The sequence below is a fragment of the Erithacus rubecula genome (genome assembly GCF_903797595.1).
Source record: "Erithacus rubecula genome assembly, chromosome: 4".
Taxonomy (NCBI): domain Eukaryota; kingdom Metazoa; phylum Chordata; class Aves; order Passeriformes; family Muscicapidae; genus Erithacus; species Erithacus rubecula.
In genome coordinates, this window is record NC_136686.1 from 37142980 (window position 1) to 37159461 (window position 16482).

Genomic DNA, 16482 nt, shown 5'->3' on the forward strand with positions numbered 1-16482 from the left:
ACGACCACCAGGAAGACTGAACACTAAAATGATCTTTTAATACCACTAAGCAGGGTGACAAAGCAGAAGAGGACATATAATGTGATGAATGCAATTGCTCACACCTGACACAGGAGTGAATGGGTGTTGTTACTTAGTGGGGTTTTTTTTGTGATCTTATTTTGTAGTAACTGAGACCAAAGGGAACATGTCATGAAGCCCTTGGGAAGACAGACATTGAGAGTGGAGAGTCTGCAAATGAATGAACAAAAAGAATGTGCAAACCCACAATCTCAGGAAATAATAACTGCACAAACCCTTAGGTGAGAGAGGAATGGTTGCCAACATGAATCAGTGGACATGTGCCACAGACTTAATCAGGGGTGTTTGTCCCACTCTGCTCTGCACTTGCAAGGCTTCATGCATGCAGTTTTGGGCACAACAATATGAAAAGATATAAATCTATTAGAGAGTGTCCAAAGGAGGGCTGTGAGGATGGTGGAGGGCCTTGAGGGGAAGCTGTGTGAGGAGAGGCTGAGATCACTTGGCTTCTTTGGCCTGGAAAGAGAAGATTGAGGGCACAGACATGTCCTAGTGGTCTTCAACTTCCTCATGAGGTGAAGCAGAGAGGCAGGTACCAATCTCTTCACTCTCATGACCAGGGACAGTACTCCAGGAAACATCATGAAGCTGAGTCAGGGGAGGTTTAGGTTAGATATCAGAAAAAGGTTCTTCACCCAGAGAGTGGTCAGGCCCAGGAACAGACTTCCCAGGGAAGTGGCCACGGCACCACCCTGGCAGAGTTTAAGAAACATTTGGACAATGCTCTCAGGGACATGCAGCGATTCTTGTGGCTGTTCTGTGCAGTGCCAGGAGTTGGACTTTGATGGTTCTCATGGGTCCCTTCCAACTCAGGATATTGTATGATTCTATGACTTTAAATCTCACCATAATAGGCCAAGAGGCCATGTAAGAGGAAATGAAGAGAAGAGAGAAGAGTCCTGCCACCTTACCTGTGACAATCTTGGGGGTAGCTGAGATTTTAATAGTTTCCTGAGCTCTTCAATTTGTGCCCCAGACAGTACCCAGTTTAGCCCTTAGATCAGCACAGCAACTGCTGACAAGGAATGTGTGTGTCACATGCACATGCCTATGGTCCTGGGACCAAAAAAAAAGACTACTTGCATGCAAAGATTTTACAAATTTGGTCATTGTGACCAAACTTTATTACCCATTTTATGGAACTGTGACAAAAGTCTAGGAATCAAGCAACATGGGGATCACAGAGGCTATTATGTTTATTGTGCTGAACAGACTGTGATAAACCATTAAAAGAACATTTTCAACAAGCAAGCGATTTGAAGTACAATCATAGACAGCAACTCTACATGAGGAACAAAGCAAAGTTAGAAGACACTCAAAAGGAAAAGTAAACTGTAGTTCAACATCTTGAAGCATTTTCCTGCAAAACACACCTCTCTTGCAGAAATGGTAGAAGAGTTAAATGTCCAGTCATAGTTAGCAGTGACCAATGACAGCAAAGAACAGTCGTATAAAATTTATCTCCCACAAAAATAAACTATATATATAAAAAAATTTTATGATGTTCTCACTGACTCAATGGCCACATGCAATTTTTTCCGTCTGAAAAAATGAGGTATAGTAGGCCCTAAGAGGTAGTAATGTGTTTTGATTGTACTACAATATATAGAAAATGTAAGATTCAGTTCATCAGAGTGGTAAGTCTCTCAGAGGTTGAAGAGTGACACACACAGAGCAATTATATCTCTGTCATCCACTGAATACCATGGTTTTAAAAAATGCAAAAAAAAACCCCTCAGACCCCGAAAGGGACTTGCTAAGGCTTGATTTGATGCCCTTTGAAGTCTGCAAAATTCGTATTACTGCCTTAAAGTGACACTGGATTTGGCCTGTTAGTACTAGGATTATTTCTCTTTCACTTGATATTATCATGTCTAGTTGTAATATTCCAATCAGCTCTTTCCCAGCAATTTCCATCACTGAACCCTGCACAATCTTTCGTGGAGGTCCATTTTTCTTGACAGTGCCCCTTGGAAGAAGCCAGTAAGTTGTTATCTCTAACTGTATTTGGCTCCATATTAAAGCCATACCAACAGATGCCTTCCTGAGAAACTACCCCTGGCCCAGTTATTAATACAATGGTACAAAGTACTGACTAGGAAAGAGAGGAAGAAGAGAAATAAAACAGAAATAGAGAAAATGAAATTGGGGCGGAGGGGAGACAGAGAGAAAGAACAACAAAATTGAGAGAGGGGAGAATAAAAAACCTCTACATAAGAAGCATTTAAAATAAATCTGGCTGAAACATATTAAAAAATCACATTTGTGTAAAATACACGAAAATACTTGTCAAGTATTTTCTTACAATCTACTAATTTTTTTTTAAAAACACATATTTGTGATTGCATTATGCAAAAGCTGAGCTTGTTGCTTCTCACCTACAAAGCTTCAAGTTTCTTTGAAGGTTTTTTTTGTTCATTTTTTTTTTATTTTTAATATGAAAGTAATTTAAAATGTGTTCATTTTCCACAAGTTATTTTACAAAAATAATTTTGAATTAGGGATTAGTTGCAGTCCTAACTGTTTCAAACGTCTCAAAACTAATGCTGAAAGTAACAAGTTCATTCCATTTAAAGTCTGGAGGTAGGTCTTTGTCAATCAATTAGTCCATTTCTTTAAACAATTCATTTGAGGTACAAACTTGGACAGTAATATTTAAACTTTACAGCTAAATTTTTTCTGTAATGTAGTGTCCTTGAAGAAAATTATCCTCACAAACCTATCAGCAATTCAATACAAAAATATATTCAAGTTAACAGTACATTACACAGAAGTCTAGCAGAGAATAGAGTAAGTACATAAAATAAAACAAAACAAAACCAAAACCAAAAACCCACACACAAAAAAAAAGGAAAAAATCAAACAAACCAAGTGAAAGAAAAACACATAATCATGCTGAAACACAAAAAAGACATTGCTTCCTTAACTGCAAAAAGGTTGAAATAGAAATAAGGGGGAAATGCAGATACTCATGATTATCTACCCAGTAAAAACTTCCTGCATTGAATGTGTTTAGCAGCATGTATTTATCAGTCTGTTGAGTTATTTGTAAAAATCAGAGGTAGTATTGAATAGTGGGGTAATATTGCATTTGGTGCTAAAAGTGCTGCTTTGAATGAAAAGATGGAGCAATGCCACTGGCACAGATGTGCTCAGTGAACCATCCTATGTCAAAATATGTTGCTTAAAGTAATGCACGAGCTTAGCTGAGGTACACGATGTTCATTCTTATATTGTGGCTGATGAGTAATGAGGAAAGATTCAATTCTTTCAAAATACTGGTATGGGGCAAGTGGAATTAGTATAAACTAAGCAAAAATCTGGATTATTTGTGTTCTGATACATTTATGATTAATTTCTAGGTACCTTTCTGTATGTTTTAAAACAATTTTATCAATGAAGACTTTTTCATTAATGGCTGAAGAGTGGTGTCAGTCATTTTTGTTTCCACAGAAAACTCTAAGAAAGCCAACTCCCCAGCTTCCTATTATCCAGATGATAAGGACTGTTCATTTTGTTTACTCCTGCTTGTGCTGATATGTTTGTATCTGTAACTATACAACGTATCTTTGTCTTTCTTCCCTTTTGCAAAATGAAAGTACCTTTTTCATGTTGATTTCTTTCTTCTGATTACCAGCTGAATGAAATAAAAGATCAGCTTTCATTTTTTTCCCGAAATAATAGTAAGTCTTACAAAAAAAAAAAAAAATCAAGTACAAGTCTACAAGAAGATTACAAAAGAAAAAGAATAGTATCTATCCCCTATCTTTGGTGTTCTAAAACAGGGATTTCACTAAGTAGGGAGTGGGTTGCTGGAAGTGTTGTAAGGCCTAAGTGTTACACACCCAGCCTTTCCTATTTCAATGCCCATTATAATGACTATGTTACAGGTTTCTTGTTTATACGCAGTGCAGTGAATGACATAAACCTGATTTGGAGCTCTTCTTGACCCATTCACCCTTACTTAGCAGCTCAAACAAACTATTAGTAGGTTAGGAAAAAAGAAAACAGTAATTAAAAGTTGCATCATTAATCTGTGTCCCCTTTGTGTTACAGCAGTTTTTCACTAGACCTGGGACTGTGAAGGGATTACAAAGAAGATGATTAGTCAAATCCTTTTTAAGGTTATGTGATTTTTTTTCCCCCCCCAGGCAAAAGTGGAAAGACCATGGCAATAGAAAGTAAGTGGTCAAGGCAGTGTCTTCTCCCTTCAAAAGACCCAACTGCTGATGAGGTAGAAATTGCATGGTGTGATCTCCTAGTCTTCTTCTGCAGACTCTTGTGAGGATGTTTCTTCAGTCTCTTCCTAGAACACACAAATAGGAATAATAAATACCGTGGTGACCATGCATCTTCAGCTGCCAGTTCAGTTGTCCCTCATGCAGCTGACAATTACCTCTTGAACTAATAAAATGCCCTTTACAGCTCCTATGACATCTCGAGAAGCCACCTTGAGGAAGAAGGGAAGGTACCCTGCTCCCTGATCCCCCCACCTTGCCTTGTAAGGCTTTTCTTCTACTCCACGAGATGTCAAGATAAAGCACTCCGTGCCATGCTTTGTCATGAGCCTTTTATGGCCAGCAGACATGGGCAGCTAGAAAATGGAAAGCATTTTAAGCACAGGTGCAATCCTAAGCAGTTGCTCTGGGAAGCCTTCTCCTCCTCATTGGCCATAGTGCTGCTTCATATTTGCCTTCAGCAAGCCCGACCAAATGTGATGTTCTAATTCTGCTTTTTAAACAAATGTTCAATACCTTTCAGGACATGGGTGGTGAACTCAGGGCAACTAATATTTCTCATAAAAGGGGCTGTCAATGAAAAGCTGTTTTTTATCAAACACTGAACATCATCGCCTAAGACAGCACGTGAAAAAGATCTAGGAAGAAGAGGAATTCATCCCCTCAGCCAACTGAGACCTTTGAAGAATGACCAGCTTAAAACAGCTTATAACAGTCTTCATACTTTAATAGATTTGATTTTCCACATGGCTTCATTTTGTCTGGGTGGCTAACTGACACAATTTATAACTCTCTTCCTTTCCCAGGCCACTACAGTACACCATTCAGCAAAGCTTGCCTTAAAGCTTGCCTGCCTTATACGACCAAACTTCCATTCATTAGTGTTTGAAACACCTCAGCTGTGAAGGGCTCCTAAATGCTACCATGTGTGACACTGCTGCGGAGAGCGGCATCAAGGAAAAACACAGTGCTTTAATCATAGGCCACTGCTTACTGCCATCCCCTTTCAAAAGGTTTCGACCTCCCCTTGCACCTCCCTGCAAGAAAAGACTGAAAAAAAGCTGTAAATCCAGGGAATAAACATAACTATAAATGAACGGATGACAGCTTAAAAAATATAACCATAGCAGCATCAAGCCATGAGATTTCACACTGGTTTTGTTTAGTCTGCTTTGGGTTATGTGGGAAAAGTGAAAAGCATGAAGGAAATGCTCTCCCCCTCTTCCTTCATGCCCCCACCCCTGCTAAAGCTTGGGCCTCAGCTATTTAGGCCAGCAGGTTTATACCTCTTGACAAGGAAAACAGGCCATGACCCTGGGGTACTCTCTTGAGCACCAGGCACAAAGAAAGATGTAGCATGATCAAAGCCATGGATAGAAGAGAGAGAGCAAAATCAAGTGTCAGCTGCCCTCTGACCTTGAATTTTCAATTCTTAAATTCCAGATGACACTGATCTATCATACAGATGAACAATTTTTTCCTCACAAGAATTACCGTCCACTTGTAGCTGGGTTACATTCACAGTGCTGCAACAAAAATGATTCTCAACTCATGAAATGATCAAGCAAATTTTACTCTGGTGGCACTGGGGAAACTGAGCTCACACTCCATCGAATCCCATTAATGCATAATGCATTTTTCCTGCTTATCTTCTGTGCAGAACAGGACAGCTGCAACATTTCAGTCAAGAAGAAAAATGGTATTTTCAGGCACCTACTGGAGGGCTAATTTGGGCTGCATGTGGAGAGACACAGCAAAATATGTTGATTTGAGCCTTGGTAATTCAGAACTCAGAATGATTGCGGCAAACCCCAGATTTGCTTCCAAGCCAAGTATTTTGGTTAAAAAATTACAACTGTGGGTTCTGTGCTCTTAACATAATACAGGTAGACATGTTTTGGTATTTGATGATGATCACATGCTTAATTTCTTACAGCACTGTGGTCAGCCCTGAGCCTCTGATTATCATTTCCTGGAAGACGGCAGCACACGTGTGGGTGCGAGCAGCAGCTCTCTTTGTTTTATGCTTGGCTTGTCAGGAGACTACTGAAACCTGATGAACTCATTTTCCATGAAGGTAGACTTCCGATCACAGAGTAAGAAGGATGGGGGAGAGGCAAAGTATGTGAAAGGACATACTTCAAAGCTCAGTCAGGGTGGCCACAAGAGAACTCCTTTTAGTTAAAAAGTTGTCCACTCTAGTGATTTTTACTGTGAATCTCACAGTATTTTTTTTCCCTTGTAATCCTGGCTGTAGTGACCAAGAAAATTAATGACAAGCTCTTCCTTCATACATTTATATGTTTCTGTAATGAAGGAAGGTTCTCTCAACTGCACATGTACGTGCAAATATGTGTACTAAAAATCAAGCTAATCCCCCCAAATATGTAAATACAAAACTAATTAATAAAAAATATTTGAGACTGACAGGCTTCAAATTCACATCAGTGTTGGGAAATATTTTTTTTTCATGAAGAGAAGCTTTTCAAAGGACTCAGATTGCTCATTCCTTGCAAAAGCCTAAGACAGCTCAGTTGCAGATGAGCCAATCTATCATGTAAGTTTCTTGTCAAGACACTGATGTTGACATGATTGGTGCTCTGAAGCACTTACCAATTCAAACAACTCAACTCAACCTCTGCCTCTACGGCACCTCCCACCTCCACTCTTTTCAGTGGTGCCCAGCAACAGGATGAAGAGCAATGGCCATAAACTAAATCACAAGTTTCACCTCAACCTGAGGAAGAACTTTGTTACACTGAGGGTGGTGGAGCACTGGAACAGGCTGCCCAGTTGATCTCCCTCTCTGGAGACTTTAAAACTCCACCTGGACACATTCCTGTGTCACCTACTCTAAGTGACCCTACCTTGGCAGGGGCGTTGGACTGGATGATCCCCAGAGCTCCTTTCCAAAACAAATGATCCATGATTCTGTGATTCATTGCTAAACCTCAAAGATGGTACCATCCAGAATGAAGCTGTGCCACAAACAACTATATTTAAATATCAGCATCTTTTCCAAGTCAGCCCCGACCCCAAGAGACTTCTTTCCCATGACATCCTGTGCAGGTGAAATTTAACTCTACCAGCTATCCAAGACCTCCATTTGGTGATCCACATTTTGTTGGTGCAGGCTATTTTTTCTGGAATTACTACCAGCCAGTAGCATCCTAGTGACCTGAAGAACAGACATCCTTAGTTTGGTCTTTGTATATCCTCTGCATTCTTTTTTTGGTTCACCCCCACAAACTGATAACAACAAAATCTGTTGATGAAACAATTATTGGTGTTTGTTGCCACCTGCAGAAAGGCAACTGTGGCATTTTTTGTAAAAATGCTAGTTCTGTTTTAATACCCTGGGCAAAACTTCAAGGTTAAATGTCATGGCCCCATGAAACTCACTGGCAATTCCATTTTTCCACTCTCTGCCTATGAATTTCTGACCTGCAGATTAAAAAAACTAAAATCTATTTTATGAAATGAACTGCAGGATCACAGCATATGCATATGGAGCCTCTGAATTTGCTAGAGTTAATATTTTATAATGAAGTATTAGCTATTGGCACAGATTTTGCTGGCTGCTTTCTAAGCCCAAGAGGGTATGCTTGAATAGATATGTCAAAAAGAACTGTTGACAAGAGCAGCTTGCAAACTGTGGACCATTGTCTGTTGTTAAAATGTCTGAAATTCCCTGGCATGCAAGCTAATATTTTCAGAGGAGTCCCTGAAGTACAGGGATAGGAATACATGGCTTCTAGAGCAGATTCCAGGGCCCAGACTGGATAGTGCCATCCCAACTGCTCCACAGTCAAAGCACCAAACTGCTTTAGAAATTCTTACAGCACTAACAGACACTCAGAGTGGGTTTGCTCTGCATGAAGCTTACAGTAGGATCTGCTGCTTTGAGCTCTGCACTCTCTGCAAGGCACACTAGTGAGCTCAGTGATGGGTGTCACTCAGCAATAAGGCAAAGTTTAACTCCAGAAGCTGGATTCAGAACTCAAATTCTTGCAGGTATACTTCACATGTCACAATGAAAGGATTTATTAGGGCAGAAGAGAAAACCATGACCATGTACAGAAAAGGCCATGCAACCCTTTTTACTGCTGGATGAAAAATTATTTTAAGGAATGATTTCAGTACAGAAACTCTGTATCTAAACACATTAGTCAATCAGATCATAATCAAGCAACTGCTGTGCACTGCAACTGCTAGCATGCTAGAAAAAGCACAAATCCTTTAGTTTGGTGCCTAAAAGGACACTTAAAAACACTGTCTACAGAACATTTCTGAGATCCACTGCCTTCTCCTGCCACTGTTTCTACAATCATAGACTAAGTGATGGGACAGCCCTGGGAGCAATGAGCAGACAGGTTCCCCCCCCCAAGGAAAAAAACTTTCAGTACTTAAATGACATTAAATATAAACAAAGACACAGAGAGTGGCAGCGGATGGGGTAGTTTGGGATTGAGTTGTAGGGACTGGAAACCACCATTCTTGCTTTAAATGTTTAAGTTCCTATTGACCTAGCCAGTAATAGCCCACTTTGTTATGTAAAGATGTTGGCCTTCAAAAGACCACAGATTTTCCCATAACATGATGGCATAGCAATATTTAGATTCCAGCAGCAGCCTTGCTGAGCTGCTGCCTAAGTTCCTCAATGCCCAAGTGCTTGGTAGTGGGCAAGTGCAGAGCTGCCTAATGCTCTGGGGAAGAGTGCAAGGGCCATAAAGTATCCTAAAGCTCAGTTTAACTTAGTGATGTCCTCAAAATTTTCACACTCAGGAAGGCAATGTATAACAGACAGCAAAAATAGGACTTTTTAATTTTAATAAAATTTCTCACATGTATACAATAGCACTGGATTGGAAATTTACGCATAGACTTGTTTTGAAATCCCCATGCTCTCTGATTTGAAGAAGATATTTCAAGATGGTTTTTCTACCTTCAAGGAAGAAGGTTCCTCCCTAAACTTTTGTGTATAAAAGAAGTATCTATTTTCTGTTAAAAACACTCTGCTTTTATATAAATAATATATTATTCTATGAAAGACAGAAAGGGAATAGAAGAAACAAAGCCAAAAACTGATGCACTCCTGCAGGTCACCAGCCTGTGGTTTTTTAGCTGCATAGTGAGTAAGCAAATTAAGTGTGTCCTCTCCTTTTACTGCTGGAATAGCACTGCTTGACTAGCAGAAGGGCTGCTCATGGGGATTACTGGATAATACATCCCCAGCTGTTGGAGGAAGTGAACTAGCTGAGGCAGCCAGAGTGAAGTTGCTGGGGCTGTGCTGGGACTCAGCTGGTGGAGGTCAGAGAGAATTAACCATCCTTACACACACAGAACCCACTTCTACAGACCCTCTTCCTCTGCTGGAGGAAGTGTCTTGCCAGGCTTGGCCAAGTTTTGGCCATAAGCAGCAAGTTCAGATAATTGGAGAGGACCAAGACATTACCTAGGGGGATTCCCACAGGACAGCACAGGACAGGACAGGACAGGACGTTCCTCTTTAAGTTAGAACAGCTTACTTAAAATATAGATTCAAGTCTATTCTTCCTGTTAGATTAAGGGGGAATCAAAAACATTTCTCTATCTCCTAGCTTATCTCCTGCTAGGAGAACTGTTTGATATAATGGAGTGATAATGAGTCTCTCTGGTTACTTTGAGAGAAAGGTCTTATCTGACACAGCAGTTTTAAATCAGGAGGGCTCACACTGAGAATTTCCAGAAAGAGGAATTAGGCTGACTGACATTTAGTTAACCTAAATGTACCTGCCTGAGGTTCTGCCTCTCAATTTCTCTTACAGATGATTTTGAATGAACCTCATCTTTAGGTGCCCGAGTTTGCCATGGATTCTAAAGCATCCTTGAAATTAACTCAGCAATGAGGTTTCTGCAAGGCAGCAAGTTGCTCAGTGCCAAAGCCTGTGTGGCTGAAACCTTTTGAAATTGAGACTCAGCTGTCTAAGTTACGTCAGGCCAGATTTCTTAAACGCGTTTTGGCATCTGAGTACAGCAAGTGCCTTTTTGACCTAAGCAGGTCAAAACACTTTGAAAAAATCTGTTCCCCATGTGATTAAAAGGAGACTGAAAATCTTCAGCAAAATCTCAGTACCAGTCAGAAGAATTTTGCAGGAAACACCATTTAAAGTCTGCAAAGCGCAGACCTAAAAGTGAAAATGGTGCTTGAAGCAATTGCAGGTGCTATGCAACACTGACAGAGATGTATTTTGTCTTGGAGAGCTTCAACCCTACAATGTGTAAACATTTCTGGTGGGAAGGGAATAAAATATCAAGAAAAAGAAGACAGCAGTGCTGTTAGAAACATATACAACTGAGCTGGACTGACCCCAACTTTGAGAAGCTGCTCTTACAAACCTCTTGTGGATTCTGTAAACTGGAGGAGTGGTAAACTACTCTGCATTCACAGCCAAAATCCAGACTGGAGCATAAGGCAAGCAGAGGCTCTAATAATAGTCTTTAATCACTAATATTTGTGTCCATAATTAGATGAAAGAGCAAAAGAAGGCAGATGACAACCTTAAAAATCTTTAGACTTGCCTAGTTCACTGAAATGCTGTGGGTGACTGTGTTAGGTCTGCTTTCTTGTGGCACTGGAGATGGAAAAGCCCAAAAAGCATAGCAGAGCCCACACAGGTAAACCTGAGTGAATCTGCCTTCCCCTTGAACCCTTGAGGCACTTGAAACAGCACCAGTTTCTCCGCATATTTTATACTGAGTGACAGAGGAAGGACTACAGCAGTGGTCTCCCAGATTGGGGTAGGGAAACATTACAGAGGCTTTGAAATGCAGGTCGAACCCACATCATTTACCTTTTGTTCTTCCCTCCCCCCTCTCCCCACCAATTTAAAACATGAAAAGGAAAATAAAGTAAGGCCTGTTATATTTCTAGTCTCTTTTTTTTCTCTCCTAAAAACGGCCACTTGTTACAGACAGGAAGCAACTGCCAAAAGTTGTTCACCTTCAATCCTTTATCACTTAAAAAAGCATTGCGGCTCTGACCACGAAGCCACTGGCAAGAGTAATTTGGGAAGAGCTATCTATCGACAACGATAAATAATAAAATAAAGCATCTTCCCTTTTGAATCCCAGCTGAGAGATTTTGCCAAGTGATCAAACTTGTCTGAACCTCAGAGCAGCAGCTTTGAAGTAATAAGAAAGAGATTGAAAGCTTGCAGCCAAGAGCCGCACACACCTCATTAGGGTCCAGCCATGCGGGGAGGCCGAGCAGCAGCCGCCGGGCCCAGCCCCACGTCCCCGCTGGAAAGGGGCTGTGGGGAGGGGAGATAAAAGCGCCTTTCACAGTGCAAGGGCACTGGTGACGTTTTTACGAGCGCCAGCCCCGGGCTGAGCGGCCCTGGCCACGCTGCCAGGGCAGGGCAGGGCAGGGCAGGGCGCGCAGGCCCTGCCGCCGCCATCCGTGCCCTGCCCTGGCTTTTCTCATCCTCCTGCTTTTGTTTCTGAAGGAGAGAGTTTAACACACAGGGCTCTACCTTGCCCTGGCCATTCTCACAAAAGCCCTCCAAAATGAGAAACATGTTTCTTAAAGATAGTGAGCCAGGCTCACTGGTTCAGCACAGCTCACATAAGACTTTCTAGTATAATTCAGAAAATTATTTTTAACAAAGAAAGAAGAAAAAAAAACCCAGCCAAATCAAAACAAAAACATTAAAGCTTAACAGACTTGTAAAATGCTTTTTAAAATGTCTAAAGATTTTGATCATGGATTTTGCCACACAGACACTGGCAAGGCTGCGTGCTTCCAGCAATGCAGAGTATTTAACTTAGAGAGCTGAAGTTCTGGGTTTAATTTTCAGTTTCAGACTAAACAGCAGGTCTGCAGTGAAAGGCAGGCGACAGCTCCTGAGCACAATGGGGCAATGGAAATGCTCTCACAAACTTTACTGATTGTGTAACCATGGAGCACCTCTTTGTGCAGACGAAAAAGCAAAATCAGAGGGGTTCATGTTGGTTTTAATAAACTACCCCCATTCCTTCCTTTTTTTACTGCAAGAATTCAGCTGCTATTTTATTATCTAATGCTGCAGGCTAAAAATATATCCCTAATTTAAGCCACCTTGCCAATAAATCTACAAATACCAGGTAATCCAAAAAGGGTAGTTATGGTTTAATGACATAGTCTTCTTGTCATCTTAATATGTTCAACTCCTAAAGGATTTAGAGTGATGCATTTAAAGGTTTTTTTCAACTTCTTGAATATCTCACACAATCTTGTGGAAAGTGTGAGAAAGTTTGGTCCTGCTCAGCATACAGCAACGACCTAACTTTTCAGGATGCATCTATGCAGAGATCCACAGGACAAAGCTCTTTATTTCTCAAAGCAAGATAACATGATTCAGAGTGAGTAAGGTCTCCAATTAAATAGATAATCATGATTTCCTTTTGATGATAGAATCTTTTATGGGAATTTATTTTCCAATTGAACACATACACATTCTATAATCAAATCAGAGAAGGTATCCTGGTGGAAACGTGGGTTAAAAGCATGTTTATTTTACAACTAAGACAGATTTACTGCAATTTATAGCTCAATGTTAATCTATTCTCATCTTTCTAAACATAAAAAAACACCAATATAAATTACAGTTAATGCCTCGCTATATAACACAGTTGTCAGGAGGAAGCAATGTGTGAGCTCCCTAACATACTGTAACTGTGCCTTTGCTGTTCTGATCTCAGTTTCCAGAATTTGCTTCAAAATAAGCCTGAGAATCAGGGAAGGGGAGGGGGTGGAAGCCATTCACTACCCTGAATTTGATATCTCCGGGGTCCTAGAGCTCACATATTCCTTCCTTCCAGACTCAAGTCTGGTTTCAATGGAGCTCTCATTTTTCTTCCCACTAATCCTGCCGTGAGATCAACCATTGGTAACTCTGTGAGAAATTAAATACCAGGATGTGGGAAATCTGAGATCTGAATTCAAGCAGAATGTGGGTGATTCATTTTTTTATTTCTCTCCTTCTCTTTTCCCATGGTTGTTGTGTGGCAAATAACTCTTCAAACCTGAGATCAGAGATTGGCCCTGAATAATGTGACTACATTGACAGAGCAGAGGCAAAGCAAGAACTACACTGGCAATATTATATCCCACTCTAATACAAGCATTAGTAATTTCCAAAGAGCGATTTCAGTCAATGTTTTCTGAAAACATTCTGAAATTTCAAGAAATGCTTTACAGTGGGATCAGCAGCAGAACATTATAGTGATGCTCACCATCTGCTGGAGCAGACTTCATAAAACATTTAACATTTCTTGCATTGGGATCCCAATGAAAAAGGATGCATGAGACAGTTTGCAATGATAATGTGAGTGCTACAATGGCCAACAGTCAGGCAGTGGTTTTTAAGGGCTTTTTCGTTCCTCAGTGTGAGAAAAGCACATTTCTTTATTTAAGTCCTAAAAGGATGAACTCAAGATGATTACAAACACTAGGCTGTGCAAACATTTAGATTCTTCATGCACCGTTTGCTAAACCATTGATGTCTGAAAACCACCTATATACTTTGGTAGCCTTCAATATGAAGTGTCTAGGACCATAACTCTCACTGCATGGTCTACCATGAGGTTGTGATACTCCTATACTTCTTATTTTCTACTCTCACAGCAGACCCATGCCTACGATATCCAATGAGCAATCAGTCAATGACCATGAGCTCTGAATGGGCCCCCAAATTGCACCCTGTCTGTCACAGACTGTGTTTGTTGTCTGGGCTGCTTCACTCCATCTCAGCACTAAGGAACAGTCTAGTGAGAGCATCAGTGGAAGTGACATAGAATAGAAGTTCCACCAGGAAAGATGGTTTTAAAGTGTCTATCACAATTGTTGCACACTGATTACGAACTCTTCACCTAAGTGGTCCTCTCTGAACTGCAAAGGAGGAGGCAAGCTCTTAGGCTCAGCCTGTCCATCCTACCTTTAATACTTGCCACAGGTGTCACTGGCTGAGAGACTGCCCAGAGAGGCCAGATGTCACCCTGGGGTAGCATGACAGCACTGACTTCAAGGAATTAAATTCACAAAATACCAGAAGTGGCTCACAGCGTACAGTCAGAGTAGCTGAAAAATTCTCATTATTCTTCTACTCTAAGACTGTTATTTTGGATGACAAGTGGACCTCATAAAATTTCCCAGATAACAGGGGAACCCCAGGAAAAAATAATATATTGTCTTCTTATTGCTTCCTTCCATAACATGTTTAAATATGTTAATAAGGGCTGCGTATACTGTTCTTTTTCCTAAGCCAAACTTTATTAGTGCTAGTATGTGAAGGCTGTAACTATCTATCTGAGCAAATGATTCAACAGACAAAACTGTGTTTTCATTGACCTTCACTTTGATTTTATTTATGCTTACCTTATTACACACCCATGACAGCAAATTTAATCTTTAAAATAAAATTTGCAACAGAATTTATATTGTCCTGAATTGGAACAGCAAAGATAGAACAATTTCCAAGAATGGTTACATAGATTTGTTTACCATGGTTCTCAGTGCACAAAATGAGCCAGGATATAACCCTGGAGTACCTGTTATTAATATTTAATTCAGGGAAAAGGGCATCTTTCAGTGGCTTCAGCTGCATGTGGAGGAGCAACAACAATGCTGATCATTGAAAATGTAGAGCCCTTTATGAGAAGCTCAGGAACCTCCTCACCCTCCTCCTTCAGCCTTCTGCACCTCATCTTTGCTAATCAGCATTTTGATTATTTTTATTAGTATAAATCCACAGAGTGATCATGCTGGTAGTTTCAGCTTTCTGTGTATCACTCAGGAAATATCTTAAAATAATCCTTATTTTCAGGGAGTAGTCGTGCTGCTGAGAATCTTGAATGTCTTGCCTGACTTGTGTTAAGTAAGATACCCAAGTGTTGGCAGCACTGACTCTTGCTACTCTTGAAAATCTCAGCCAAAATATGCAGCATGTGTATGCAAAAGTAGCACTGTTTAATTTACTCTTGACTGGCACTTTTTAAAACACTGTCCAGCTATGTTCCTCAATGGTGTTTCCCAAGTACACACCACAACCCCTTCTCTTCTGGATATTATTAGTGAGATTTCAGACCATGCCAAATCAGAGCCAAGTTCTGAACTGGTTGGAGTACCTCCCTGAACCCTTTGTGGCCACAGCCATGGGTCAAACACAAAACCACCCTGCCCACAGATGTTGCCTGCCCACTCACCTCGGGCTTCTTACACAAGCAAGGAGTGGGGAAGGAAGAGCTAGGGAGAGGTTGAAGAGGAGCCCTGCTGGCTTAGGGAAATATTTTAGCTCACCCCTTCATCCTCTAGTCTTCTAGACTGCAACACCTACTCCCTGTGCTATGCAAGGAGTGGCTTAACAGCTGTAGTCCCTGAAGTTTTACATCCCTACTTTTAGGGTCAGGTCTTGCCCAGCACACTGGAAAAGAGCAGGGACCTGAAAGCATGTCTGTGTTGAATGGGCAAATGTGTGACCAGTGCTGCATTCAGAAAGCTGCCTCCTGCCCTAGAGTTTGCACCAGGGAAATAAATGTGCGTTTGAGCTGTCAAGAATCCACTACTGCTCTTGTTCACAGGTGAAGGCTCTTTCTACAATACACAAAGTCACAGCACTCCTGCTCTTTGATTGACTCATAAAGTGGCTGACAAGGACATGACATCTTCAAGTGGCACATTGCAACAGGCAAGATTGAATTCCCTAGATACTCCTTCACAAGCCATGAAGAAAAAAATCTGATTCCTTTTTTGCCACATCAGATTAAAAGTGTGTGCACTTTGATAACTTCCTTATGCAAGAAGGGAGCATTGGCACCTTAGATTTAGTGCAAGGGTAATCAAGACACTGTGAGACTTGCCCAAAATGGAACTTACACAGCACAGTGCTGAGAAATAATGGTTTCAAAGGAAGCTGTGCTGTCCTGGCAGAGTGCTGACTGGGGCATCTCTGCTCCTTAGGCAGTCCATGGAGCACAGTGACAGGCATCCCAACCTGCCTGGTAGACCACTGGTGCATTAAGAAAGGGGATGTATAACTCTGTGATAGAATTACACATCTGAATTTAACAGATCTGTGGAACACAATCACATCAAATCATGTTTCTCCTGCTTGATCACTCAGGCTCTTTGACCTTCACATCCTGA

The 16482-nt window shown here is 40.9% G+C and overlaps 1 protein-coding gene across 2 annotated transcripts in view; it reads right to left on the reverse strand.

The window, feature by feature from the left end:
- Positions 1 to 2489: 2489 nt before the first annotated feature.
- The window catches only part of HMGA2 (high mobility group AT-hook 2), a 108293-nt gene continuing 94300 nt past the window's right edge, over positions 2490 to 16482 (reverse strand). For both annotated transcript variants that reach the window (XM_079303952.1, XM_079303951.1), the window contains one exon: positions 2490 to 4387. In XM_079303952.1, the coding sequence (XP_079160078.1) occupies positions 4340 to 4387 (48 nt within the window). In that variant the 3' untranslated portion in view covers positions 2490 to 4339. The remainder of the gene's footprint in view (positions 4388 to 16482) is intronic.